Here is a 27795-nt window from a genome sequence, read left to right as displayed (position 1 = left end):
CCAGCAAGGGCTTGGGAATAGGTTTACCTATCTAAAACAGGCCATTTCCACCACCCTGGACCAAGGGAGACAGGGCCAGGAGGCTTCTGAAATTCCTCCTGGCTTGATTTGTGGGATGAGCAGAGACTGTTTACTTATGGGCTGGCTCTGGAGTTGCTGTACATGCAACTCCTCAGTGGTGCTGTGTTGCTTTCCTTTGTGATTTTCAGCTAGGCAGTGACTGAGGCAGCCTGCTGTGTTACACATTGCTCCATTCAAGCTTGGGTTGGGCATTGGCAACAAAGAAATCCCCAGTGAAGGCAGAAGATAAGGGGAGAGGGTGCATCTGGACAGGGATTCCCTCCCCATTCCTTATCTCTCTGGCACAGAGATAGTGGTGTTCTCCCTCTGCAAGGCCAGGCCAGATATAAGCTGTGGCATGGAGACTGGACTGGCTCTTGGCTCTGCTTCTCATTATCTGTCTCCCCATGAATGAACGTGAGGTTTTAAATGTCTCAGAAACTGGCTGTGGGATCTTGTGAATCCAGTGGCTGGAGCCAAAATAGAGCAGTCACTCCTGGCTCCCCTCTCCCTTGTCTCCCCACAAAGGAAATAACTGGCTTGGGGGCCATAGGAATGACACACGTGCACATCTCTCTACTGGGCCTGATTCTGCTCTCACAGCCACCGGCATGATTCAGGAGCAGCCCTGCTGATGCCCATGGCATTGTGCTGTGTTAGGGTGTCCTGGTCTATGAGGAGAACTGGAGCCTGTTCATTCTTGAACCGCATAGGGATTGTTCATGCTGGAGTCTTGGCATCACCAGGTTGCCAAAAGCCACAGGCCCAAATGCAAAGGGTGTCTGTGCTGCCATGCATGATGCTGTGCTGCCCTTGCCAGCTCCCCTCTGGAGATGCCTGCTTTTTAGCCTGTAGGAAAAGCTCCTCTGGGTCCCAGAGATTCTCAGTCCCTCTTGGAGCCTGTTCAGGCTGCCAGTGGCTGCAGGAACATTTGTCTGTCCCTGGAAGCACTCACACGGCCGTTTCATCCCAGCACTGGTTGGGCTGGGAGCACCAAATCCAACAGGGAACAAACCCTCCTGTTGCTGTATTGATGCACGGAGCCAGGGAAGGCAGCGTGGCTTTCCCAGCAGAAGCTGCCTGTGGTGCTAGTGCCAGCGCTTGGCCTAGATCATCCCTTTCTCCATTAGGACACTGAAGGCTTGTTGGCTTGGGAGTGTCACACTGATGGGCAGGCTGTGAATGACATTCAGGGCACGAGTCCCTGTGAGGGCACTCTGATTCCAGTGTAACGTGCCCTTTTTCCAGTTCAGCTCATTACTTGCAGGCAGTTCCCGTGACATCTCAGAGCTCTTTCCAAAGGAGGAGCTGTGCTGCCGCTTGACCCAACAGCAGAGAAACCCATGGCTCAGTCAGCCTTACCCCATAGTCAGTGGCAGGGTCAGGAATAGAGCTCACACTAAGGGCATGTTTAGGCTCAGACAGAAAAAGCTGCTCGCTCTACTCCCAGAGAGTGTACCTATATCCCAGCACCAGTTATATCATGGGGACCAGCAAGGTGCCCTGTGTGGACAGGCCATCCATTCCTGCCTGCATAGGGCTGCGGCACTCCCAGCCCACCCTGGGGTTCAGTGCGAGTGCTGGTAAGCGTGGCACAAAGTCCAAAGAGGCTGGAGTTTGTGATCCATGGGAGCCTCTTGCATTAGCGAGTGTTAGTGATGAGCCAACCTCTCTTTCCCACAAATCCAGGAGGGGACTTCGAAGTTTGCCACCCTGGAAATCAACCCCAAGAGGGCCCAGAAGCGCCAGCAGCAGCAAAGAGAGATGGTGAGTTGGGCGCCACTGCCCTCTGGGTTCCCAGTGTCCTTGTAGGGGCTGTGACCAGGCTTCTCCAGCTGACCCTTGTTCTCCTCTTGCAGGGTGTGATGCAAGGCACCATCCCCTACCTGGGCACCTTCCTCACAGACTTGGTGATGCTTGATACCGCCATGAAGGATTTCTTGGATGTACGTACCCTGCTGTGTGCTCTCCTAATCCCATTCTCCTCCCAGAGCCCTGAAGCTCCCAGGAACTGGCTAAAATGGCTAAAACATAGTTGGCTTCCCTACCCATAGGCATGTAGGGATACATTGCTGTGCTGACACTGTCCCCTGGCGGAGGCTCGCTGCATTGCATGATCCATGCCAGGCTGTGGGAGAGGGACTTCCCATGCGTGGTTTGCTATAATGTTCCTTTGACTTCTGTCTTTCAGGGAGGCTTGATCAACTTCGAGAAAAGAAGAAAGGTGAGTGCTTGTCATGTTCAGACTTTGCAGTGAGGCAGATGATGGGGCTGGCTGGATGCCCCCTGGCCCACTCCAGTTCAGTTGGGGCTGGTTCCCCTCTTGTCTTAGCTCTAGCCCTCTCTTGTCCTGCAGCTTGGAGCACTGAGCTTTGGCAGGCTGCTCAGAGCTGCTCAGTTAAAGCCATTCCCGCACATGGCCCTCAGGACTGATCTGAAAGTGAGAGGGCTTGTGTTGGGGAGGTCTGACCAGGGCAAGGTGGGTGGGAGTCAGGCCTCAATCAGTGTCCCTGCCTCTCTTGCTCACAGGAGTTCGAAGTCATTGCCCAGATCAAGCTGCTGCAGTCAGCCTGCAACAACTACAGCTTCACGCAAGAGGACCGCTTCGTAGAGTGGTTCCACGGCGTGGAGAGGCTCAGCGAAGCCGAGAGGTGAGCCCACGCCAGATGCTTCAGTCCTAGGGCCCCTCTGAGGACTCCCCTCGTTCCGCACTGCTGTGAGATGGGAGCATGGCTCCTTCAAACTCAAACCTCTTACAAGTTGCTAACAAGGCCTCGGGGTCTGTAGCTCCTTCTCCTCAGTGCATATAAGGCCCTGGGCAGTCGCCATTTGCTTCCCAAGTTTCTGTTCATCAGGACAGTGTGACACTGGTGAAGGGTGTGGGCTGAGCCCTCAGACTAGGGGCTGCCTATGCAACTAGGCCTGCCTTCTTGCCTGGGAGCTGACATCTAACCTTGGCACCTGGGCAGCCCCCTGCCTTGTATACCCAGACTCAGCCCTGCCAGAAACTTGTGGTCACCCTAATCCTGCAGGCTGAGACCGATCTATTCCTTCTTGCCTTCTCTGCACTGCTCACACAGTGGTAATGGGGGGAAGGGGGGGTGCAAGCCCAAACACATGGGCTTCACCTCAGGCTGCAGCCAAGCTGACTGTCTGTTCTCTCCCTTTCCAGCTATGGGTTGTCATGTGAGATCGAGCCCTTGTCTGAGTCAGCCAGCAACACGTTGAAGGCAAAGAAAAACACGGGCATCATAAAGCGATGGAGCGAGTGAGTCTCCCCTGTCCTTGGGGTGCTTGCATGTGGCCAGTCTAGACGGAGGAGAGCTGACGGAGCCACCAGGGGGCTATCGCTGGGGGGTGAAGGCAGAAGCGAGGTTCATGTGTGCAGCATTACAGAGGGGGCATAGGATTAGACTAGGCCTGCAGGTCACATCAGGGGGCATCGGTGCAGTTGTGTGAGGGCTCAGTATTGCAGAATGCAATGGAGCAGGCTGGAATCCAGCCAGGCCAGGGGTCTCGGAGACATCTGTGGGCAGCTCTTTGAGCCGTAGGACCTAGACGTGGGTTGTGAGGTAGCGAGCTGATTAGGGCCCTTGGCTGCTTGACATACCAGCGTGGTCACCCAGGGCCGCTCTCTTCTCTGATAGTCGGCAGCCGCCAAGCGCCGAGCCCTGTGCCAGTGGTAGCTCCCACTCCAAGTCCTTCGACCAGCTCAAGTGCGGGCAGTACCTGTGCAGCGGGGACACCACTGACTCACTCAGTGTCACCTCTGCCGGCTCCAGTAGCTCTGACGTGGAGGAGATCAACATCAGCTTCATCCCCGAGTCCCCCGACTGCCAGGAGAAGAAGGTACGGGGCAGCTCGCCGGGCTCTCCCCGCGCCCAGGGCAGCAGGAGGCAGGTGCGCCCAGGGCATGGGGGTGGCACCTCTGCCTTCAGTCTGGAGGTGGGGTGGGGTGGGGTGGGGTGGGCCCCTGCATTCTCCCCTTAAAGGTTGGGTCCAAGTTGCGGGAGCCCCAGGCCCCTCTGCCTTCCCATCTCCATCCATTGCTCTGGTTGGGATTCTCTCCATGTATCCTCGGGCACTTTCTCCTCCCACTCCATTGTTGTAACTGCCTCTTCAGTTACAGAACCCCCTGCCCTGGCTCTGTGCCCTTGCTCCCTTCCCAGCCTCCAGGGGACATTACTGGGATCCCCCATGGATCAAGAGGCTGAAAGCCGTTGCACGTCTGCCTCTTCCCCTCAGTTCTGGGAATCCACCTCTCTGTCCTCACTGGACACATCTGGGATTGGCTCAGGCTCCAGCAGCGCCTCCTCCTCCTCGGTCTCCTCCACGCCGGTGACGGCATCACGCACCCACAAGCGCTCCATCTCGGGGATCTCCAGCTACTCCTCCCTCTCACTGCCCCTCTACAACCAGCAGATCGACGATTGCTGTATCATCCGTGTCAGCCTGGCTGTGGACAATGGCAACATGTACAAGAGCATCTTGGTGAGTGGGTGGTTCCTGCGATGTGTCCACATGGGAGTGCCCAACAGCCCAGGATCCTGAGGACGTCTCCTACTTCCAACCCCACTTGGAAGAGCTCTGTCCTGGAGGAGGACCAAATGTTGGTGCGGTGGAGGGTGGGGATTGCTGCTAGTCTAATGAATCCTGGTGCCTGGGCTCTGCCTTAGCTGCCACGGTGGCTTTGGGGTCCTCAGTCTTGTTCCTCTGGGTTGATGCATCCCTTCCCTACACAGGTGACAAGCCAAGACAAGACCCCGGTGGTGATTCGCAAGGCGATGGCCAAACACAACCTAGACGGGGACCGGCCGGAAGACTACGAGCTTGTTCAGATCATCTCAGAGGAAAGAGGTACAGGGGACTGTAACATGAGAGGCTGGGGTGTTGGGGATCTGCCAGCTCCCTGGCATAGATGCGATAGGGAGGCCACTGTAGTGCTGAGCTTGGAAAATGAGTTGTCACCCCAGCCCACCGCACCTCACTGCTGGGCAGAGCGCGTCCCTGCTCTCCCATGGACCAGGGAACCTTGCACAGTTGCAGGAGCCCCAAGTCAGCCAGGAAGCACACCCTACGCTCCTGTTCTCATGGGGCCTTGCTGCTCCCTCAGGTTCCCCATCATCCCAGCAGGTCCAGCATTGCCCCACTTAGTTCCCTGCGTACATGTCCCTTCCCTTTATGAAGGCAGCTTCAGCCCAGCCAAGCACTGGGGTGACTGACCCAACCTCTGTCCGTGTGTCCTCTCAGAGCTGAAAATCCCTGACAATGCCAACGTTTTCTACGCCATGAACTCTGCTGCCAACTATGACTTTGTGCTCAAGAAGAGGGGCTTCTCCAAGGGGGTGAAGATCAAGCACGGCTCCAGCTCCACCCTGCCCCGGATGAAGCAGAAGGGCCTGAAGATCGCCAAAGGCATCTTTTAGCCTCACCCTTGCTGCACCCCTCATCAACTGGGCCTTGAGGGCAGGCTACTCTGGGCCTGGCTGCCGGCCTGGTGGGGGTGAGGGCAGCGTGCAGGTGGACTGACAGCGCACACGGTGCTCGGAGGGGGGCAGTGTCAGCCAGTGTCCCATTTCCATCAGGGCTTTTCTACACGGAGGGGGGCTGGCGTCTCCTCTTCCACCGTGTGCCGCCACCACCACAGCCATCCAGCTGCCCGGAGCCAGACCCCGCCTCTCTGCCTTAGGTGCCTTCTGTCTGAAAGAGTGAAGGACTGGCGACTTGTCAGCACATCTGTCTGCCTGGGATACAGCGGGAGCGAGGGGCGCGCCAGCTGTCACTGGGGAGTCAGCAGGAACTTCCTTGGGAGCAACAGGGCTGGGTTCATCACCACCTGTGCTCTGCCGTCTCCCAGGGCTGCTTTACCTCTAGGTCCCACTTTTTCTCTCCTGAGACATTGTGCCACCTGCCTGCCCGTGCAGGGGAGTTAATTGGGAAGGATGAAGCCACTCAGCACCACGCTTGGTTGTGGATGAGCGTTCTCTGGATGTGTGAGATGGCTCAGCAGGCGCTTGGTGCTCTCTGGGACTCTGCACTGGAAGCCTGGTCATTCCTCCTTTTACTCCCCCGATCCCATGGTCTGCCAGGCTGGACTCTGATGTTCCAGGCTCCGTCATTTTCAAACCTGCACCAAAGATCAAATGCCAGTGTCTCTTTGGAGGCTAAAACACCCCTCACCAAGCACGGGGAGCCATCAGCGGAACAAGGAGGAGCCATTGTTTTCTCCAATTCCTGTACAGACGTTTGTAAATAGCCTTTTTTTTATATGACCCGGGTGAGAGCGGAGAGGACCAGAGCAGTTTACAATGCAAAACGCCTGCCTCCATCCGTGCCACCCACAGAAAGTGCCACTCGCCTTGGGCTTTAAAGACTTTTTAAAACATGGACAGTAGGGAGGTGGGGGGGAGGGGCTTGCATTTTTGTACAAAAAAACCTGTTTACTGAATTTTTTTGCAATATTTATTGGTTGTAAATAGACCAGACTGACTTGTACATTTTACTAACCTGCCCCCTGCCTGCTTGTATTTAAAGTGACTGGGAGAGAGCTCTCTGGCAGCTGCCTTGCTTCATTGTGTGCATGGGGGCAAAAGAGTCTTTCTAAGCCCCCCGGTTCCTTTGGCTAACAAGTCCTGTGTGACCTGGGGAGAAGGGCCTCACTTGTGATCACTGTAAGAAACACTAACGAAAGGGGGCCCTTCTGTTCCCAGACCCGCCAGCAGCCTTTCCTGCTCAGGCACTTGTCCTGGGGCCTTTCCTTCCTCCTCCATCTCTGTTTTGCAACAAAGCTGGTGTCCTGCATCCCTGCAAGGACCCAGGGCCTTATCCTGAAAGGTCAGGAGCTTAGCCCCTCTTGGAGCAGGTTCTATAGGACCCCGATCAGAAGTTGCCTCCTCGTATGCATGTCTCCCCCAGGCGGGTGCTTAAGGCACAGTGGAGGAAACGGGGAGGGTCCATTACCATCAGTCATGGGGGAGCAAAGCGGAGAGAGTTTCAAGCCATTGGGGGAACTGCAGAAGCAGCTTAATTGCAGCAGAACAGCTGCATGCAAGAGGCTGCAGGGGTTGGGTGGCAACCTCTACCTGGGACCCTGAGAGTCAGACCAGGACTTGGGACATCATCTGCCTTGGGCATTTGGCTTCTTGGGAAGGACGTGTGTCCGTGTACCTGACTGGGACAGCTTAGAAAAGGTAGTGCGTCTCCTATGAGCACTGCTGTGGCTTTCTCTGGCCCCCTGCCTTCCCCTGCACATGAAGGGAGCCATTGCCTCCCTGAAGCAGGGGTTGGAGCCCTTTTCACTCATTTTGCTCTGCTGGAGCCTTCTCTCTCCCCACTCTGCCTTCAGGGACCTGTTAGCCAGCTCAGCATCCGTTTCTGCAACCAAAGCACTTCAGCCAAGCACAGCAGGTCAGCATGCCTCAGACTGGGCTTGCTCTTCCTGTTGCTGAATGACCTGTTGCTCTTCTGCACTGCTAACCCAGCCCTTCCAGCCTCTGCTGGGCCTTCAGCTCTTCCTCTCTTGCCAGCATGAATCATCTCCTTGAGGTCTATGCTGTGGTCCTGCGTTGTCTGGGAGGAAGAGACCCTTCCCTTCTCAGCAAGGCCTCTGTTTCAGCCAGCACATGCCATGGCCTCCAGGCCCTGGACTGTAGCCCTGCTCTGAGCAGCACCATGGCAAAAAGTGCCTGCAAGGTAAGACAATGGGGGGCATGCAGGCTTCAGGGCAAACGGTTCCTGTGAAATGGCTCTTCACCTCGGAGGGCAGGAACAAGTCCCACCCAGTAGGGAGACCAGCAAATGCTCCATTGCTGCCTGTGCTTCTAGCAGCCCACTGCCCCTTCTGTGGTAACACTGGCCTACTCTTGGCTCAAGTGCTGCTTCGTGCCTCAATAACTGGCCTGCATCTGAGGTTAAATGCAGGGCAGAGTTGACAGACCAGCCTTCTCTCCCCACCCCGTCTTTCCAAGGGCTGGCAGACTCTGAAGTGCCCCCCTGTGCGTAGGTGATCAACGTAGCTGATTGTATGATACGGATTTTGTAACAACTCCTGTGAAGGCACACACTGCCCAGTGTGACGTGTACAGTCATGTAATTAGTCTTTGCAATAAAATACCAATGCTCTGACAACCCTGCCCTTGGGCCCCGTGCCATTGTCTTCTTTGACTGATGTAGGCCCCCAGCTAAATACAAGGGAACAGCTGTGGAGTAAAGCCCGCAGAGGAGGAGCAGTGTAGGATGTGCAGGGGTTCCTGTATTGCTGAGGAAGTGAGTGGGCTAACAGACTGATGAGCAGCAGGTAGGAGGGCTATAAGTCAATGCTGTTGAATCTAGTTTTGCTTTACATTCATGGCGCTTCCCCTCCTAATTGGATCCAGTCCTCCTGCTGCTGTCCGGGGGGGAGGCCATCAAATTAACTAGGAGGCTGCTGACCTACCTCTCCAGTGAATTGCCACTGTATTAATAATGCACAGTTCTGCCACGATCATCACTGAGAGCAAGCAAGCAAGCATAGTGGATTGTAGCATCTCTTCCTGCTCCGTCTCAGCCTTGCAGCCAGGGCACTGGTGACTTAGATCACATTCCCATTGTTTTACTAGTCCAGAGTGCTCCAGTAATTAGAGCAAGCAGTAGTAGCACATCAGCTCTACCTTTTGGGCTGTGTTTGTCTGGCAGAGGTGTGTTAAGGGGTCGTGCTTTTAGCCAGTCTTACTGCAGATGGTGTAGGGCAAGAGCCAGGAATACAGATGCTTTGTAACAGAGCGCTTCTGTGGGAGGGGCCCTTTGTGAAGTCAACCTTGCAAAGAGTCCCTGAACAAGTTTCTGCCGTCAGGGTGATTGAGGCAACTAGGTACAAACGTGGGGCGGAGAGTGCCTCTGGAAGGAGTCTGTGTGCGCCTTTCAGAGGAGACAGTGTTGTCCAGTACACTGGCCTTGGCTGTTATTTGGGAAGTCCTGGTGCACAGGACAGTTAAAAAGAAGCCACAACTCGCTCAGCAGGAGACAAGCATTTAATGATTTTGACTTTACAAACAGGAATGCACAGAAAACCACAGTAAAGTCTAATGGGCTTGTTACTCATCCAGGAAAGAGGAAGACTCATTAGGCAGGCTCTGGTAGGACATTGTCCAGAACTTAACGTAGGGGGCCTTGAGACCCTGCTTCACAGAGTTGTAGCTCATGTCGCTGTTGATTTCCACGTAGTAGCCTTCCTCGGCTGTGTACGGCAGCCAAGCAATGGGCACACTCGATGCCCCTTTGTTGGGGTCCCTGTAAAAACACAACAGCTGCAGCTGGAGACGGTGCTAACTTGAGACTTGCAGCCCAGCACCCCTGGCAAGCTGCAGCCTGATGTGGGGCTTTCCACACAAGCTCTAGGACCTCGCAAGAGTGCTAGTTCCCATGCTCTGCAAACTTTGGATATTGACTGATGGATGCTCTGATCTCACTCTCCAGTAATGAATCCCCTGAACCCAGAACAAAGTGTCCAAACTCTGAAATAGGAGCACTTTTGCAGCCAGGGAGCCTTCTCCTGGGGTCTTTCAAAGCCCACACCCAGCACTGAGGGGCCCTTCAGGAGTCTGAGTAAAGCCACGAGACAACACACAAACCCCTGCGTTGGAGGCTCCTCTCCCAATCTCCAGCGAGCTGCACCATGGGAAAGCACCACACGGGTGTCTGCCGCTGCTGAGGCCAACATCATGGGCCTCGCAAACTGGAAGCAGCAGCTCAGCATTCAGGTAGAAAATGGAATTGCCAAGCAAGCAGCTAAAACAAGCCCAAGCTCAACTGCTCCCTGCACCAGCACAAGGTGTAGCATGGATCCTGCCTTTAGCCCTTGAAGCCCAATTCCCATTGCAGGCAATGGAGCTTAAAGGACTCAGAAGAGAGGAACTAATGCTAGGGGGAAACCTCATCCTCCAGAAGCTGTGTATGCTGAGAACAGACTCCTGTGTCTGCATTTCCCCACAGCCTAGGCTTACCGACCCAGCTCCCCATCATTCAAGATCCCTAGGCAATTGGTAGGATGCCTCCAGTACCCCTGATGCTCCCTCAGCTCACAGAGACCCAGACCACCCCGGTGCAGGCTACAAGACTGAGGCTCCCACAGGTAGGAGCATGAATAGACGGGAGTTGGTGTTACCACTTGTAGCCCAGGCCTCTTACCCTGTTCTGGCAAAGTTGGTCCAATAAGCAATCATGATCTCCGAGACAGTCCTGTGCCGTGGGAAGTAGGCCAGTGGGGTAGTGAACGGTTTCCCAAAGACATACTGAATGTCATCTGCGTGGTCTGCCCCTACCCAGCTGGGGTAGACGGGCATTCGAGATAGCTGGGAGAACACGTAGCTGTAAGTCTTGCCACTCCTGTGTAAGCAGAAATAGATGCTAAGCAGCTGGGGATGGAGCGATGGTGATTCACAAAACCACAGACGCAGACACATGTGCACGGTTGGCATTCAATCATGCACGATGCTAGGTGTCCAGGGAGGACTCTAAGCCCCAGAACTTCCAAGCAGCTTTCCCTGTCCTCTTAGCATCATCACCTCATCTTAGGGCAACATAGGAGACACAGTTCATTTACTTCTCGTCATTCATTGCTCAGGGAATAAGAGCAGACAACTTCCTTTGCTGCTTAAGCGGTGGGGAACAGTGGCCTACTGGGGGTTTTTAAAGAAAAAGTTCAATTGGGATTTTTTTTAAATCCCCAGTGTCCTGGACTACATCTGCAACTCTTTGTGGGTAAATAAAAAATGAAACCTACCCATACAGACCCAGTCACTGCACCATTTCCGGCCCACATGGCTCCCACCTGAATGCTATATCCTGAGCTTGCCCACAACGTGCCCAGCATGCGCTGCTGCTCGCACAGACTCACTTGGCATTCTGGTAATGCAGATTGAGAGCCCGCTGTGTCGGGATCAGGAAGATGTAGTCGGTCTCCAAGTCCACCACTGTTTTCTTCATGGTCTCCTGATCTGGGGTCTGGCCCCACACCTGGGTGTAGAGGGCATATGTTGCATTTGCTCCCTTTACTCCCTTCTCCATGGTCAGCCCTTGAACCAGGTTGTAGAAATCATCCCTAAAAAAAAAAAAAAACAACTCACAGCACCTCTTAGCTTCCTACTGACTGGAAAGATTGTAATAGGTCCGGCGGTCACAGAGACAGACCCTGGCTCCCTGACACTTGTTAAAGCAGAGCAGGGGTGATAGCAGGGACCAGTGAATTGGTACTGGAGACATGAAATAGCTGCCTCCAGTTCAAAGGCAGCCCTGCTCCTAATATGCCCTTGGGCGTTATTTGATGGATGGAAGAGCCTGGCAATCTCAGTCCAGATTCTGGAGAGAAGGCATCAGTTCAAAGAAAGTTCATCTTTGTGCTTGGTGAAGCAGGTGGGTAGAGTGGTGACATCCCAGCTGACTTCCTGCCTATGGCGGGGGTGCTGGACTCGATGATCTTAGGAAGTCCGTCCCAGCCCCTAACGTCTATGAAATCCAGGTCCTTCTGAACTTGGTTCCTTTGGCCAAACCTTTCCCCCCAATCTCCTCCTGGGAGCAGCTCTGTCATTACCAAGCCCATGCCCCTCAGGGCACGAGGGGAAAAACACGTAGGTGCTCCTCTGGCCTGGGTCTCACTCACACCAAGGTGTTGGGGACCAACCGACAAGGCCTTTCTCTAGCATTGTTTCTCCCCTAGCAAAACCCAAGACCACCTTGCTTTTTCCACGTGTGCTTAAGGCAGCTGCACTTACGCAGTGATGTCCTTGAGTGGACGATTGATGCGCGGGACATCGATCCCAGCGAAGATGTGCCCATCCATGTTGTTCACGCCTGCAATGTAGTCTATGTCTGCTGCATTGGCAAAGAGGTTCTCCGGGTTGTCTGGGATGAAGTCTCCATCAATGACAGGAGTGAAGGCAAGGTAGAAGACAAGGGGATCTGCATGCAGAGGACAGCCAGGAATCATTATGAATCCAACGTGGGAGCAGACTGACCACGTGCCTTACAGCTGCAAGCAGGGAGCTTCAGGTAAACAGGCTGGATGAACTCCTGGCCTGACAGAGTAGTGGGAGATTCCCCAGTGACGGCAGAGGACGGGGCTTTGCCTGGTCTAGGGGCACACAGCCATGTGCTCTAAGCTGCAGCCCCCAGCTGTGTGGGGTGGGCCAGGATTTGTGAAAACCATGCAGACGTGTTCCCACTGCCCTGTGGGTATGGCAGTGCCTCCGGGCCACTTCCCGGCTCGAGTGGGAATTGCGGGGAAGACAATTATGGCTTTTACAGAAAATGAAGCACAGAACCAGGTCTCCAATGACATGGGAGCTCGGGGTGCAAGCAGGGCACTAGCCCCACAGAGCCCGTGCCTGGGCAGCAGGAGCCCCACAGCATGGATCCAGCAGCAGCTGGGTGCACGGATAATGTACTGCTGCTATAAGAGGCCCAGCAGGCCATGCTGCAGCTGCAGCAGCCAAGGACTGTTTCTGAATCCCCATTGTAGGTAAGACTCCCACTCCCACCCCAAAACTCAAGCCTCTGGTCCCCAGGGAGCACTGTGGGCAAGCCCAAGTCAGCCCAAAGCAACTGCAAGGGGCGCATTTGCTTGTATGATTTCACACAGAGAGGATGGCAGGAACCCTGGTTTTTCAAACTCAACCAGTGTCTTGCCTGCCTGCCTGCTCTTCATGCAACAGCCAACAGGCTGAGCTCTATGGGAACAATGCTCAGACACGTGTCCTCTACGGCAGCGGTTCTCAATGTTTTTTGTACCAGGACCCTTTGTAAACATCAATGGCCAGTCCTGACCTGGTGCTCCATGCTCCTGACCTGCTGCCCCCACCCGCAGCTCCTCAGCGTGTGGGGTAGGAAAGGCCCCAAGCAAAGCCACGGTTTGCAACATTTTTCATCTTCAAAGGACAATCCATTTTTTTTAAAGTTTGTGACCTTTTCATATATTCTTGCAACCCACTTTGGGTCATGACCCACAGGTTGAGAAACACTACTCTAGTGCCCGCTGACTCACATGCCAGGCCGACCAACTCCAGATGGTAGGCCAGCGTCACTGCCTTGGGGTCTGCAACACGCAGGCAGTTGGCCAAGGTTGTGGTGTTGTCTGTAGGGCAGCCGATCTTCTCTGCAATCTACAGGACGCAAGAGAGGAAGTAGCTGCGGTCAGTGCAGCCAACTGCCCAGCTCCCACACACTGGGACAGGAAGCGTGGTTTTGTTTGGTTTGTTTTTCGAATCTCAGAAATGCTCCCACGCCTCCTCTTGAAGGGTACTGTCCCTTTGTAGACACTTCAGGTGCCGTCACTGCTTCTACCCACTCAGCCTGCTGTTTTCCACATACCACCAGCTGGCTGCAAAAGCTCTCCTAGCCTGGCGGCACGGCGCAGGTCCTAGTCTAACCCAACTTTGTGAATTTACTGTATCCAGGCTCCTTGGCAGCTCCTCCCCCTGAGCTCTGAGAGTGACCCTGAGTTACTGCCCTGTTTTGGAGCTCACTTTACCTTGGTAGCCCAGAAGAGAGGGTTCTCCTGGATAGCCCACGTGCACAGGCCCACGCCGCTCTGGCTGATCGCTCGTTTGAACAACCCCTTGCTGTAGGGTGACAAGGTCTGTGTCGCAGGAGAGACAGAAAAGGCTGGTTGTTAGCAAGCCCCAGACAGCCTCCCAGGCCAAGGCCAAGTGTTCAGGCTCTACACAAGGCTCCGAACAGTGGCTGCCTCTCGACAAGTCACAGCGTAAAAGGACCTGTGTAACTTTGGGAGGAAGGAGCTGCAAGGCCTCAGGCAATGAAAGTCTGGCTCCTGCAGAGAGAGGGGCAGTGTAAGGAACCAACATCAACTCAGTCTTACAGGCTGAAATACAGACAGATTTCTACAGCAGGGGAAGCCTGAGGAGGAGGAGTGCTTGGGAAAGCAGCGCTCTTCAGATCTGCGTGGAGAGTTTAAGAGGACATATATGAAGTAACGGAGCCGCTACGAAGACAAGTGCGAGTTCAGGACCCCTTCATCTATTAACCCACATGTAGGTGTACCTACTGCCACCCAGAGCAGCGCCTGCAGCTAGAAAAGCCCTGCGCTAGGGAACCTGCAGCATTCTGCCAGAGAGGGAAAGCTACCCTGCCGTGGCCTGGCGATGACTGCGCACCTGCAACGAGACACTGACGGCTCCAGCAGATTCCCCGAAGATGGTGATGTTATCAGGGTCGCCTCCAAAGGACTTGATGTTTTTCTTCACCCAGGTGATGGCCATGTGCTGGTCCCTCAGCCCATAGTTACCTGCACAAGAGAAGGCAATATTTTTCAGGGAACAGAGAATTAAAAATTGGTGGGATTCCAGGCTCTGGGTCCATGTTTCGCACACCTTCACCTTTACTTGTCTTAAAGCTGAGGTTAGATCACAGGTATCCGCAGATCCTGGGCCTGTGTCCTACACATTTTGGGAAGTGGTGTCAGAACAAGGGGTTTGCATGCTTCAAACATCCAACCCATCTGCCGCCTTTCCTACAAGTTCAGCCTCTGGATCTCTCCTTCCTTGGAAGACAGCCCTTCTGCATGGTGTGCATGTGGATGAGGGGAGTCACTCTGGTGTGTGGGGGAGAGGCTGGGCAGACACAGAACTGAAGTCTCTAAAGCAGAGCGACGGCTACTGTACCTGGAGCACTGGCATCACCCGTGCTAAGGAACCCCAGGGGCCCCACTCGGTAGCTGAAGGTCACGACGATGACGTTGCCTCGCACCGCAATCTCTTCACCATCGTAGAGGTAGTTCTTGAGGAAGTTAGCACCCTGACCACCTCCAAAGAGGAAAGCACCTCCATAGATCCAGACCATCACCGGCAGATTTGTGGAGACTGGAGCGGGGAGGAACCACAAAGCGATGTTAGGCTGAGGAAGAGATGAAAACTTCCTAACGCAAATCAAAGCCAGCCCTTTCCGTGTCGTCATCACCCTATACCTTCAGGCATGTTCACTAACAGGCATCACCTCCTTCAAGCTTGAGCAAGTTCAGGAGGAATATAAACATACCTGTCTGCAGGGTCACTGAACTAGAGGCACAAGCAAGTTATTTATCACGATAACAGACCTAGGACTTGGTGACAGGGTGAGCTGAAGAGCCTGGGAAGATAGAACTGAGCAGGGAGAAATTACACAGCACAAACTCCAGTCTCTACTTGCCAAGGGAAGCTCAATTTCTCCACGGAAATGGATCCAATGGCATGTCTAATGTCACCACAAACCTTCTGGGGGCCTGACTTCCCCATCTGCCCTGCAAGGAGGGGGTCACTATTGGAACGCAAGGCAGCAGCTGGTGGAGACTGGCTGATGCAGCGGTAACACAAGGAATCCAGTGCGGCCAGCATACTGGGGAGCACACGACTGGTGGCCAGAGGGGAGTGTCAAGGAAGGCCTGGCTCCAACACACAATCGCTCCAGGCTGCTCAGGGCTGAACAGAATGGAAACATCCCACCTCCCATGTCCTCATCAAGCCCATACCTTGTTTTTTCCCCTGAGGGACCCAGATGTTCAGGTACAGACAATCCAGACTCCCACGTACGTCAGTCTGGGTTAGCGTGGCCTGCATGCAACGGGGCTTGTACTCCGTGGCCTGCAGTGTACCTAGGAGAAAGAAGACAATATCCTGTTGTGAACCCAGGCCAGGCTTCCAACTTCGCACAAGAAAGAAAAGCCCGAGGTAGAGAGGAGAGAACAGAGATCCAAAATCCTTCTCACCTGGCCAGCCAGGATGGGGCTGGGGGTTTTCCAAAATCTTCGTAGGAGCGCCATAAGGGATTCCTTTGAAGATGTCAATGAAGTTCCCGAAGAGTCCTAGCTTCTTATTGACACCCTCAACCAAGCCTCCTTCCGTGGACACAACACCCAGCTAAAGATCCAGACAGACCAGGGGCAGGGAACAGGAAACACATTTAATGAACATAGGCAGGATCAGCAGGTCTAAGATATGCTTCAACATTCATTTAGCCCTTTAACACATTGACTGTAAAAGCTACATCTGCAGAAGTTGTCTTTTCAAGCAGACTTACACCAACTGAAACATCAACCCCTGACAATGCTAGTGCTTTATAAAATGAATGAACAACACGCTTATTACTATTAATGAATAATTTGCACTTAGGCTGAGAGTTTTCCCCATCAGGGACTTCGAGGTGATATTAGACCGTGATGAAGGCTAAATGCATGAATAGTGAGGTATACAGGAAGGGGGAGAGAGAGAGAGAGAGAGAGAGAGGGAAAAAAAAGTCAGTGGAGTTGAAGACACTGATTATTTCACAGAATTACTCAGTATGAAGTCCCCAGTTGCTACTGACCAATTTTGCAAAAACTTGCTCAGTATGAGGTAGGTCCCAGCCTCTCTTTCCCTGTCTGAGGCTGCTAAAATAAATTGGAGTATGCTCAGTGAAGCATAGCTACTTCATAGGATGAAAAATATTCAGAAGCCAGTAAATGAGAGGTGAGCCCTGCCATGAGAAAAAATAGGACATCCCCCTAAAAACACTTGAGCTACAAGCCATCTGCCTTCACTCAAGAGTTGGTATCACCCATTTCCATTGCCGTATCCCAAATCTGAGATGAAACCAACCCCTTGCTGTTTTGTCGCAGCCCACAAGAATGAGCATTGGCCAGTGGATCTATGTGGTTCGCACATCCACTTCCGTGACCCCAGAAGGCAGTTGCCCGCTTTCTTTCAGATACAGAACAGCGAGATGCTGCTTTGTATGGAGCTACTTGTTATGGAAGTCTTGGACGCCCATTTAACGTAGCACCTGCGGATATGCCAGGAGCCAGGGGAGAGACCACAAAAACTTTAATACATGACTCTAACCAGGCAACCTGTTCTCTCCAATTTTCTTTAGCCTAAAGGAAAATGAATGGCCTGCTGTATCCTTACCTTTGCAGCCCATGCTACACCCAGGTAGCAGAAGAGGGCAAAGCACAGAATCCCCCAACGACCCATGACGCCTGCCTGCTAGACTGATCCCTGCCTATGTGTCTATATATATATATATATACACACAGATGTGCTGGGATACAAATATGCGCATGCGCCCATGGAGCTCCACCTTGTCCCACTTGTGCCAAGGGTGCTCGCACAGATTGCACACACCTGTGCTTCACCTGGCTGCAGCCAAATCGTGGTTGATAACCAGCACTAGGTTGTGAGAGACCTCCAGCTGTTTCTTGTGTGGGCTGGCAGCTTGCCTCCTTGAAGAAAGTTCTAGGTCTTAGCAGTCTTAAAGAAAAGAGACTCACCACGGAGCCGCATATAAGCTGAGATATTTAAAGACAGACAAAATAATGCCTTAGAACTATACCGTGTGCCATGAACCAAATTTTGCCCAGATTTGGAATCAGGAGAAGGACTAGATGCAACTCAGTAGAAATTATTGGGACCAAGTGGACGGTCAGAGCTTCCAGACATCAGCTACTTGGAAATGTTCAGGACTGTCTGTTCCTGCCTTGCTCTCCTGATGAGTGGAATCAAGAGCTAGCTCATGACTGGGAGTTGATGATCTGGCAGAGCCACCACGGATCATCACAAGGAAGTGAATAATTCACTGGATGCAGTATCTAATTGGAGTTCCTTCCTCTGGCCTTGTTTCCAATTTCTCAAGCTGACAGAATATGGAAGACGCCGCCACTGTTCCAAAATATATTTTATTCCTACTCAGAAGAGCCAAAGGCAATACCCTGAAGCCACTGGAGTTAAAAGTACTTCTTTATTCTCAGCTCAAGGGAAACAAACCCAACCAAAGTGCTCTTCCCAGGAAAGGACAACCACAGGATTCCAGGTCAGACACTTCTCCTCAGCTCCAGGGAGTGGCCAGCCTGACTTGATATTTGTAAAGAGCACAAATGCCAATGCACAAACTGACAGGTTTGGCTGGGTTGGTTTACATGCAAGTACCCAGTCAAACTTTAAATGAACCCATTAATCCAACTCCTGGCTAAGTCCATCAGTCACTTGCTACCCCAATGGGAGCTGGACTACATACAACTGCATACGAGCAGAGGTAAATAATGCAAAAATACATTATTATTGAGAAAAAAAACAAGTTTAATTAGGAAAGCAGGCAAGGACTGTATTTCTTGGCAGTTGACTTAATGGAGAGAAGTCACCATGTGCTTCTCATGTACATATGCAGTCATGGACTGATCCCTACAGGCCCCATTAAAATGCACATGATTCATGCCAAGTCAAGTGACATGCTCCACAGCCTCTTGATTAATAATACTTGCCTTGTTTGCCCTGTTCTCAATACATTTTTTCCAGTGACCCTGACGGCAGGCTTACAAGTTCTGTGGCCTCCAAGGGTATAATTAAATGTTAATCCTTTGGTACATGAGGCCAGGCACAGTCCCACTGGGCCTGGGCTCAAGGCTTGCTGAAGACTTATGCAATAGGGCTGGCAAGGATGAAGGTGCTCTCAGCTCCTGGGAAGAAAAGACGGTGCAGATGTCACCCCCAGGGGCATCCCAGAAATAGCACTATAGTCACAAAGGGAAACACACTTCTCATGAGATCAGATATGGCAGTTTGCTTGTTCAAGGAGGTAAGGAAAATGCAATAAAGATGCACAACTAGCTACATAATTGCCACCAGAAGTTCTCCAGGGCAGGTAAGGCCCAGCTGATTCCACAAGAAATGTCAGTCAGAGCCCCCTGACCAAGCAAGTGGGACTAGCAAGGTGGGGAAGCTTCTTTACAAAATAATTTCTATGGCTCCTGGTCTCCCTAGCACTATAAAAATGCCATTGGTAGTGCCCGTGCCCCCAGTACACTGGCCGCTGATGCAAGGGCAAGCGCTGCTGCCAGTGCCGCGTGCAACTGGCATCTTGGAGTGAGCTCCACCTCTCCAAATCCCCCAGGGTTCAAGAAACAAAATCTCTATGCCCAAAATGGGTTCTGTGCAATCTTGTCTTGTTTGCTCACAGAATCACACATAGTCCAGAATCTCAGTTTCCATTTCGTTTTCACTCCCATCAGATGGCTTGAAGTCTTCCTCTTCCTCATCATCCTCATCCTCACCAGACTCATATGTCAGCTGCTCTTTGCCATCTTCAGTGGTTGATGTACTTGAAAATAGAGCTTAATCAAACAGAGAAAGAGGAAACCATCAGCATTATTTCCATCATCACTGAAGCCACTGATGCATTTGCAATAACATTAACAAATCCAGGCACAAGATGGAACAGAAATGTTGACCACAGTTAAAATCTTAATAAAACCAATAGATGAAGGATAAAAGTCAATTTTCCTTCCCAAGGAATTCTAACAGAACAACGGTAGGAGGTTTTGCCTTACAGGAGGTCACACCATCTTGTACCAAATGAAGCTACTCCATTTCTTTTAGAAAGCAACATGGGCCAGCATCATACGGACATGTTTTCCTCTCCTGCAGTGACTCCTATAGTATATAATCCATACAAACGTTTTAATAAAGGTCCATTTCCTGCTGCTGCCAATATGTATAAATGCACCATCAAGGGGATTATAGGGTGAAGCAAAAAAAACAAAACAGAGAGAGACTGATATTGAGAAGACAAGGCAGGGAGTTCTACCCCCTACCTATTTAAAGGTCCCAATTCAATTTGTTGGTGTTGTAAGTGGCAAAGTCTAGTTACTTTCTCCCAGAGTATGGGGTCTTTTCCATGACATGACAAAGACTGTTTGAAGAAAAGCAGGTGTCCTGCCAGTGTCCAAGATGAGGACTTCACCCTCACCCCCCCACCCCATGATGATCTAAGCAGAATGAAAAACATGGGATCAAACTCCAACACTTAACCAACTTGGACTAAGCCTTCCAGAACAAGGGAGGTGACCCAGGCCAAGCCATGTTTATTGCTCCACTGCAGAGAGCAGCACACTACAACATCTAGAAGTTTTCCAAACATCCTTTCCACTGCTTAAAAAACTGGCATCTCTCCTTACCAGGTCTTGTGGATCTGATGGTCTGCTTGATCATCAGAGACATGGTATCTCTCAGATCATCACTAGTCTTCGGAAGGCACCACCCATCCCGTTCGCTGCACTCCGCTTCCATGCCATCATTTCGATGAATGATTTTCTGTAAGCTAAAGAGCAGCCAAGAAAAGAGTCAACTTGGCATCAGATGCAAACTTCAAACAAAACTGTCAAAACTACTTGTGCCTTCTCATCGAAGACCCACCCCCCAGCATGTTACAAGGAAAGTTTCACTAGCAGAGATGGTTATGAATTTCCCACTAGAGTGGCTTTCCAACAGAAAGTGCAATTTCTACAGAGAATAAACATTTTTCACTGGATGATTTCAACATCTGTAGAACTTTTCATTAGGAAAACTGAAACAAAACAAAAGCATCTCCTTTTGACTCGGGTCCACCAAAACCAGAGTATTTAATTTTGCTGAACAGATGATACAAAATGTCACTGTCTTCACTCCATCCCTAGATAACATTTTAAATAGATAATAACTGGGGAGGCTATACATGAAACCTTTTCTAAATCTTATGCTTGTGACACATCATGTTAAGTGTTCGATGCAGCATGTATTTTTATGCTTATGTACATTTGCATTCATCAAAACCACAAGAAAAGCAGAAGTGTGATTTCCCAAGTTCTGTGACATTTTGTACACATATGTAATCAGCAGATGGAAAACAATGGGAATAGGGCCTCACGTACCCCCACTAGTTTCAGTGGATTGGGACCAGCCCCAAAATGCAGGTAAAGAAAGAAGGGTATCTTGGTTGCTCACATAACTTTATTGCGAAGGAACTGCAACTGCAAGTGGAGCAGCCTATATGTTCTCACTTAAAGGCTGGGAGTCTCGAATACTCAAGTCAAACAGAGAGATAGATGCTTGTGAGTAAATGGGGGCATTTGAGATTAATCACCGCAGAGTCTGTGAAATCTCCTGTGAAAAGATTCAACTAATGTTTCATAATACCTTTCTACATTCAAGTCACAGAGCTGATAGAACATCTGTCGATATGGAGGCAGGGCCCCTTCTTGGAAGATATACATAGAATCCTAGGAGAAGAAAAGACTGTGATTTGAATATGCTTTTCTAATTATTTCCACACTTGGGTCATGGTATAATGGTACAGCCTCAGCATTTATTAGAAAGGTGTTTCCCTACAAACTAATTCAAAAGACGGGCACTTCTTAAAGCCTTCACCTGTTTGAGTTGTTACTCGTTATACCTTGAATCCCTGGGTAAAACCTGCCATTGCAGCAAAACCTTTTCTGGTTCCTCATTTCCGCTGCCCAACTGGATTTTAAATGGCAACTGGAAAATGCTCCCCTGTAGGCTAAGGATTCCCTCTCCATAACCTGCTTCCATCATATTCAAGGTAACAGATGGAAATGTGCAGCTGTAAATAAGCAGGAACTTTCCACTTAAGCCTGACTGAATACAACGACAGAAAAGCACGTGAATCTCCAAATAAAACGGCAACCATTTCGATGCCTGTGGTCTGTCTCAGTCACCGCTGACACTGAGAAATTTACCAAACAAAACAGATCCCTGTTCCGACGATCCCATTCCAAGGTTTTGGTGTGAAGAGTTAATACCTACCTTGAGTTTGTACCTGCTGGAAGTTTTTTTTGCACTGGATGTACTTGAAGAGCCCAGGCCCTGTTTTAGGTCCTGTATGCTAACTGTGTGACTCACTGAAAGAGAGAGGAAAGAGATTCTCCACTTGTATAGTATCTTGAACTTCAAGGCACAGTATATGGCTTCTTTTCTACTTTGGTTCAGCTTTCTCAGGGCAGCCAAAAAACACTAACTTAATGAACACTAGCACCTGCATGCCTTGGTGCACATACCTGGCTTCTTGATAGTGATGGGCAGGCTGTAATTGTACGTGCTGCGTTTTGCTTTCACTGGCATGTCATTAGGAGCATAACCTGAAAGCAAAGAAAGCAAGAAGACTGTGAACAGAGCGCCAAAATCCTGTAGTCCTCCCTACCTCTCAGAGATGCAGCAAGACTTAGAAGCCTGCAAAAGGCTTCAATTGTCTCTGTGTAGTTACTCTGACTAGTCTACTGAAGAATCCAAACACAAAAAAATTAAGGCATGCACTTTCCGCAGCTATAGCCAATACAGAAACGTATCAAACCAAAGTACTATGAGGCCACATTCTGTATAAACTAGTACACCGCATTAAATCAAACTGGAGGAAAACAGTATAAATGCATCAGGGTGCATTAGTGGCATAAGCTAAAATACAACCTTGCCTGTGTTGTCTATAGCATCTAATAAGACCCTGTGGGCCTTCTTGGGGAGGTGGGGGTGGGGGGAAGGGAACAGCAAAGAGTAGAAGTAGATGCTTCTTTGAGTTCACCGTGCAAATTCCTTCATTTGCACAAGACTTGTGCACTTTTTTCAGCTGGTGGCACAAAACTGTCCTTTTTGGAGGAGTTTCTTGTGCAGTGTTATAGTCCAAACGGACAAATCATCCTTTTAATACAAAGAAATGGACCTTCTGGTACTATTTTAAAGTTTCCTGCTGACATTTACAGAAGAGTCTGTGTTGTGAAGGACCAGAGTAAGAAAGCCTGCCAGCATACATGCATATTTTGAACCAAGGAGGAGAATAAAAGTCAAGCAGCATTTTGTTAGGCTTGGAACATGTCTAGTGGCTAATTATCATCTCTGACGAGGGTAAAAGAACACTCCTGCCTGGGTTCTACAGAAGCAAAACTGGAAACCCTGACTCATATCTCCTCTCTTTCAAACAAAAAACTGAGGAAAATCTAGAGTTCAAAAGCAAATAACAAGCTTGGCAGAAGAGCTGCCAAAATTGACATGGAGGCAGTCGTTTGGGTCATTTTACCATATTTCATTCCACAGCGAATTCTGAAGTCCAGGACTTGGTAAATCTTTGCTTCAGAATGTTTTCTGGGGTCATACCCAAATCGAACCCACAGGCTTCTCCAGGGCCCTGTCAGCTGTGTACAGGGGGTTAGTTACAAGGGAAAGAATAGGGTTACAGAGTTCCAATGTAAGTTCTTAAATACATTTCCTTATTTTCTTTTGCAAAAACAAAACGGAACAAAACAAAAAAACCCCCTTCCAATGCAAACACTGACCATCCCACCATGTGCAAAGGAAGGCTACGTGGTACAAAAATGTGAATTTAGAAGTTAACCTCAAAGCTGAGAAGCTTTTTGTTTTGAGAGCGCCAGCTTGCATGTCCAGCAGGACATACAATCTTATCATTTGTTACTGTAACTGGAGAACAGGTCAGGACCAACAGAACCAACTCAGTTGTCTCCAGCCCCTGCTCAACTACACATTATACAAATCTTTGGGTTCTAGGTGGAGGTAGCTGTACAGCAGATCATGTGGAATTACCCGAAGGCGCCCAGAATGGTCCTTCCAGGCCTTTGACCCCTACCTGCCTCAGGTAAGAACAAGACTGACGGAAGAGCTGTACAAAGAAACTCACCATATAATAGGCCAGGTAGGGCAGCAGAAGTTTAAGCTTGTCTGGGTGGACACTGATATTGGCCTTGACAGCGTTCCGAGACCAGACAGGACGAATCTCAAACAGCTGAAGAAATACACAAGCAACAGTGGGTGGGGAGAAGTTTACTCCTGCTAATTTCACTTTCCTAACAGCCATCTGCTCTCTAGTACAGCTTTGGCCTAGGCTGTCCCTGCAGACTGGCAGAGTCGAGGGAAAAGGAATGGTGGCACAGTGAGGGCATAAACTAGCATTTTATTTCTGCATAGACTCAAATCCTGACTCAGATAATGAGTAAAATGAACACATTGGCTGCAGTTTAATCCTTGGTGGCCTGTTTCACTAACCAAGAAGAGACCCCCAAGTAACTCAGTGTTGTGGGCAAACTTTGCTCCAAGAACACTTGAGAGCTGGTCAGGGGTTGGAAATGGGAGGAGAAAGCATAGTAAGGGATACTTTTTTAACTGGTATGCTCACTAAAGGATGCAGTTTCAGAGCAATGGACGGTTTCAGAACACGGCACCTGGTGACTTCAGCATCACCCCCCAACAGGCTTTTAGCCCATGCACCATTTATAAGCACTCAGTTCATTCCCAACTTTAAATACATGAGCAAATGGATGAAGATGGGGAACCACCGCCAGGAGGTTCATGTTTCAAGTAATGCAATATATACAGTCTTCCTGCGTTTATTAATAGTACACCCCATCCTATACTAGATTGACTTTTCCTCCAATGGCAACTTTGCAAAACCCCAATGAACCCCAAGACTCTCAACAAGGAGCGGTGCAAACATACAGTGGCCAGATAGTTCTTTAGTGCCTTGAGATGTATGCTAATACTATCCTGGACGGTGAGTAAAGGGATTGTAACCTTCCCAAAACGTGAGACATCTGAGGCAGAACTGGAAGTACGGCCCAGGAGTCCTGGCTTCAGTTCCGTGTTTTAATGATCAGACCTCAGTGTCTCATTCACCACCACATTTACCATGGGGCACTTTAAAACCCTCTAGGGATGCCAGCACATGCTGTTCATTTGACAGGCCAAATGTCATCTCCTTGCTACCAACAATTTTCTGGGGAGACAAACATGATTAAAAACAGCCCATGAAATTTCTACCATGCCACGTGCATTAGCAATGATCCTGGTCACCTCAGCTGCTCCCTACCTTTCTCAAGTCTTCTTCCACCTTCTTATCCACAGGATTGGTGCACACTTTCTTCCAGTTCTGCACGGCCGCCTCCAGAGGCTTATCCGGGGTCTCTTCATCGTCAAAGTTCACAAAGATGGCATTGTGTGGTCGACGGGCTCTGCTGAGGCCAATCAAGTTCTCAGCAGACACCTGGGGATTGTTGTATCCTTCCCTGCAGAACAACATGAGGGGAGGAGTCCTGCTTTCTTTCTCCTCCCTACACCTAATAGGGGTCTGCACTGAATTAGTTGGAAATTAGGTTTATTTTTCAATCACAGGGAAAAAAAATTATGGGGCGAAGGAAGTTAAGTAGGGCACTAGGTTTTCGAGTGAGTCGTTTGTCTCTCAAGACTGGGATGAGCACATGCTTTTGGTACCACACAAACATGGATTTGGAGATGCTAGCGAGGCATCCATGTGAAAGTCTGGAGCACTGCACAGTGGACTAAACTGGGAGAACCGCTTTTAAAAAATAAAAGAAATGCCTCCTCTCAGTCTGCTTTCCCGAGAACAGAGCTGCTCTGTGCTTATTTGACCTGAAGCAACTTTCACATTTTGATGTCTGACCAGGATGCTTTTGTGCACAAGCACAGGCTCAGCACAGTTGCCAGTGACATTTGCCATGGCTGAAAATCATTATGACAGTAAATGGACACAACACAGTGAGGCAGGGAAACAGTTACAATTTTAATCTCGGGGGGCAGATTATAGTCATTGGCATTATTTATTTTTTTTAGCTCAGACGAAGGACAGCAGTGAGAAAATGAAAGATGTTTCTCGTGGGAGATATCACAGCTTCTCCATCTACTCGGGGCAAGACAAACAAAGAAACTCTGGAAGTGCCAGCTCAGACACACGTGGCACTTGCTCCTGTACTGTTCTCCCCTAAACCTCCACTCCATTGGAAACACTGAGAACGCCAGCCAAACAGCCTATCCTCTAGCAGTCTACATCGTGACTCGGTGTCCTGCTCCCACTCTGATGCTCTTACTCTGTGTTTATTCCCTGGGTGAGAACATTACACATTTGTGATGCCTTATTTGTGAATGAACCCGACTGGCTCTAAAGTAAGCCCTGTTCCGCCCTAAAGGCCGTGGTTCTGATACGGGGTGAAAAGGTGGGGAGAAAAGTCGCAAAGAAGAGAAACAAGAGCCGAAGACGGGAGGATTTGCAGACAATCTAAAGAAAAGGAACCATTATCTTAATAAGTCCAACTTTTGTGTCCATTTACTGCCTATTCCAATGGGGAATTCTGCCCCATGCCCGAATGCAATGCTCAACGTTTTCAGGGTTTTTTGTTTCAGTCACTTAAATGGGATTTGAGGTTCTTCCACCACCACGATTTTAATGGGGAGGGACAGATAACCTGTCAAAGAGTCCCAAGGTACATCTCTGACATAGGAAGAATATGGACATTTAAAATACAAAAACAATATCTGACAAATTGTTTGTCTTAACATAAACCTCTGGAGTTCTTAAATGGAGAAAAAGGTTAGAGAAGCGAACACAAGGGATAGAAAACAAGAACGTGGTGAGTTCACAACCCTTGCCAGCTTTAAGGGAAAACCCACCTAAAGTATTTATATGGCTTATCTCTGTAGTGGTCCAGTGCCTCTCACAACTACCTGGTGAATAAGGAACTACTTTTATTCCCAGTTTATCAGTGAGCAAGTCATTTGGTCTGTGCCTCAGCTTCCCAAGGTCAACCCAGGATGTCAAGCACAGAGTGAGACAGTGAACACACATGCCCATAATCTTGACCACAAGGTCCTCCTTCCTCTCTCAGAAGGACGCAGAAAGTGGATGTGTCCTGCTCAACACTGTACAGCTTGCAAGTGCCAGAGCTCCTGACGGTCAGACTTGGTGCTTCACCTGTCCTCGCTCTCAAATGCTTTGGTCTAGACTGCAGTGAGATACAAGGCTTATGCAAGAAGATGAGTAAAGCAGAAGTTGCAGGGGGCACATAAATAGTTTAAGCCTCTGTCTGCCACGCCAGGAGCTCAGATTTCATATAATGTCCCGATACCTCAGGAACTGGACTTTTAAATCTTATTTTTCCTCTAATTATATACACGGGCTCTGGGCAAAGACGTGTCAAACAGAGAGCATTGTGTGTGTTAGGCCTGATAAAACTGTCAGATACGAAAGACATTTTTCCTCCAATTCCATTAGGTGACCTTAGAGAACATTTAAAAAGCCCATCATTGGAGAAGCACGCTAATTATAATACAAGAAGCTGCTTCGGATGGAGAAGGGATCTTGTAACAAACTGCAAAGCACGCATATTACAAGCGATTTGCTGGCCCAGTAAAGGGGTCCCATCACCTGTCCGTGCACGAGCCGAGGCCACTTACTACACATAAGAAAAAGCACTGACCGATGGTGTGTATCTGGGCGGTAGTAGTAGTCTACAGGGGTGTCCAGACGAGAGAAGATCGGTGGGGGAATGTAGAGGGGCAGCTCCCTATTGTAGAACTCCTCTTTCTCGGGCTTGAGCATCAGGACCTTGTCATACATAGAGGTCTGCTTGCCATCCGGCCCCGAGTGCATTGCCAGGTACTGGAAGTCGGACATGCCTGCGAGGAAGACAACGAGAGCTGCGTATCAAACATGGGCAGAAGCTGCATTACATCCCTTCACCCAGCGCGCTCGGCGACTCCGCCGCGGCTTGTGACACGCCGGCTGCTGGCTCAGGCCAGCTGGGAAACACAGATCGAGGCGGCGGAGGAGACGGCTACCTTGGAACTTGTACACGGTGGTGACAACCCCCAGGATTTGCATCTCAAATGTGGCTTCTGGTGGCGGTGGTGCTTCCCCAGCCTCCGGCGCCCGTGGCATCCTCCTCCTCCTGGTCACCTTGAGCAGCATGGTGGAGGTGGGGAAGCGGTTGGCGCAGGCCGGGTGGCAGTAGGGGTCCTGGGGGCGGAAGTAGAGCTCCAGCCTCTTGGAGGGGTCGGCGTAGATCTGTGCAGACCAGGTTGGGGGTGCTGAGATGCGGGACCCCCCTCGCCTGCCCCATGGTGCCCTGCTCACCCCTTCCCGGGCCGACAAGCGCCCCCCACCCTCATCAGCATC

At 50.5% G+C, this 27795-nt stretch overlaps 3 protein-coding genes across 5 annotated transcripts in view; 1 reads left to right on the top strand and 2 right to left on the bottom strand.

Annotated features, from left to right (window-relative positions):
• Positions 1-8192, top strand: part of RALGDS (ral guanine nucleotide dissociation stimulator) — a 97161-nt gene extending 88969 nt beyond the window's left edge. For 2 of the 3 annotated variants that reach the window (XM_019540859.1, XM_019540857.1), the window contains exons 10-18: positions 1750-1827; positions 1920-2006; positions 2252-2284; positions 2590-2711; positions 3233-3328; positions 3708-3960; positions 4306-4551; positions 4803-4917; positions 5311-8192. In XM_019540859.1, coding sequence (XP_019396404.1) covers positions 1750-1827; positions 1920-2006; positions 2252-2284; positions 2590-2711; positions 3233-3328; positions 3708-3960; positions 4306-4551; positions 4803-4917; positions 5311-5486 — 1206 coding nt within the window. In that variant the 3' untranslated portion in view covers positions 5487-8192. The remainder of the gene's footprint in view (positions 1-1749; positions 1828-1919; positions 2007-2251; positions 2285-2589; positions 2712-3232; positions 3329-3707; positions 3961-4305; positions 4552-4802; positions 4918-5310) is intronic. The other variant, XM_019540858.1, reaches the window with a different exon arrangement.
• Positions 8193-8830: 638 nt separating this feature from the next.
• Positions 8831-17033, bottom strand: CEL (carboxyl ester lipase). The gene is made up of 11 exons (XM_019541115.1): positions 16968-17033; positions 15791-15941; positions 15554-15676; positions 14712-14909; positions 14205-14335; positions 13562-13669; positions 13076-13193; positions 11808-11994; positions 10934-11137; positions 10225-10422; positions 8831-9327 (listed from the first exon to the last, which is right to left on the bottom strand). The coding sequence occupies exons 1-11, from the start codon at positions 17031-17033 to the stop codon at positions 9132-9134; spliced, it is 1680 nt and encodes a 559-aa protein (XP_019396660.1). The 3' UTR covers positions 8831-9131.
• A 682-nt stretch (positions 17034-17715) lies between these two features.
• Positions 17716-27795, bottom strand: part of GTF3C5 (general transcription factor IIIC subunit 5) — a 10809-nt gene continuing 729 nt past the window's right edge. The window contains exons 2-11 of the mRNA XM_019540860.1: positions 27459-27684; positions 27098-27296; positions 24697-24892; positions 23512-23616; positions 22897-23011; positions 21887-21967; positions 21636-21730; positions 21006-21088; positions 20009-20151; positions 17716-19165 (exon numbers count right to left, since the gene is read on the bottom strand). Coding sequence (XP_019396405.1) covers positions 19014-19165; positions 20009-20151; positions 21006-21088; positions 21636-21730; positions 21887-21967; positions 22897-23011; positions 23512-23616; positions 24697-24892; positions 27098-27296; positions 27459-27684 — 1395 coding nt within the window. The 3' untranslated portion in view covers positions 17716-19013. The remainder of the gene's footprint in view (positions 19166-20008; positions 20152-21005; positions 21089-21635; positions 21731-21886; positions 21968-22896; positions 23012-23511; positions 23617-24696; positions 24893-27097; positions 27297-27458; positions 27685-27795) is intronic.

This window comes from Crocodylus porosus, unplaced genomic scaffold, assembly GCF_001723895.1.
Source record: "Crocodylus porosus isolate Cpor-Errol unplaced genomic scaffold, CroPor_comp1, whole genome shotgun sequence".
NCBI lineage: Eukaryota > Metazoa > Chordata > Crocodylia > Crocodylidae > Crocodylus > Crocodylus porosus.
The sequence above is the reverse complement of the archived record's forward strand: the minus strand, read 5'-3'. Positions and strand labels throughout refer to the sequence as shown.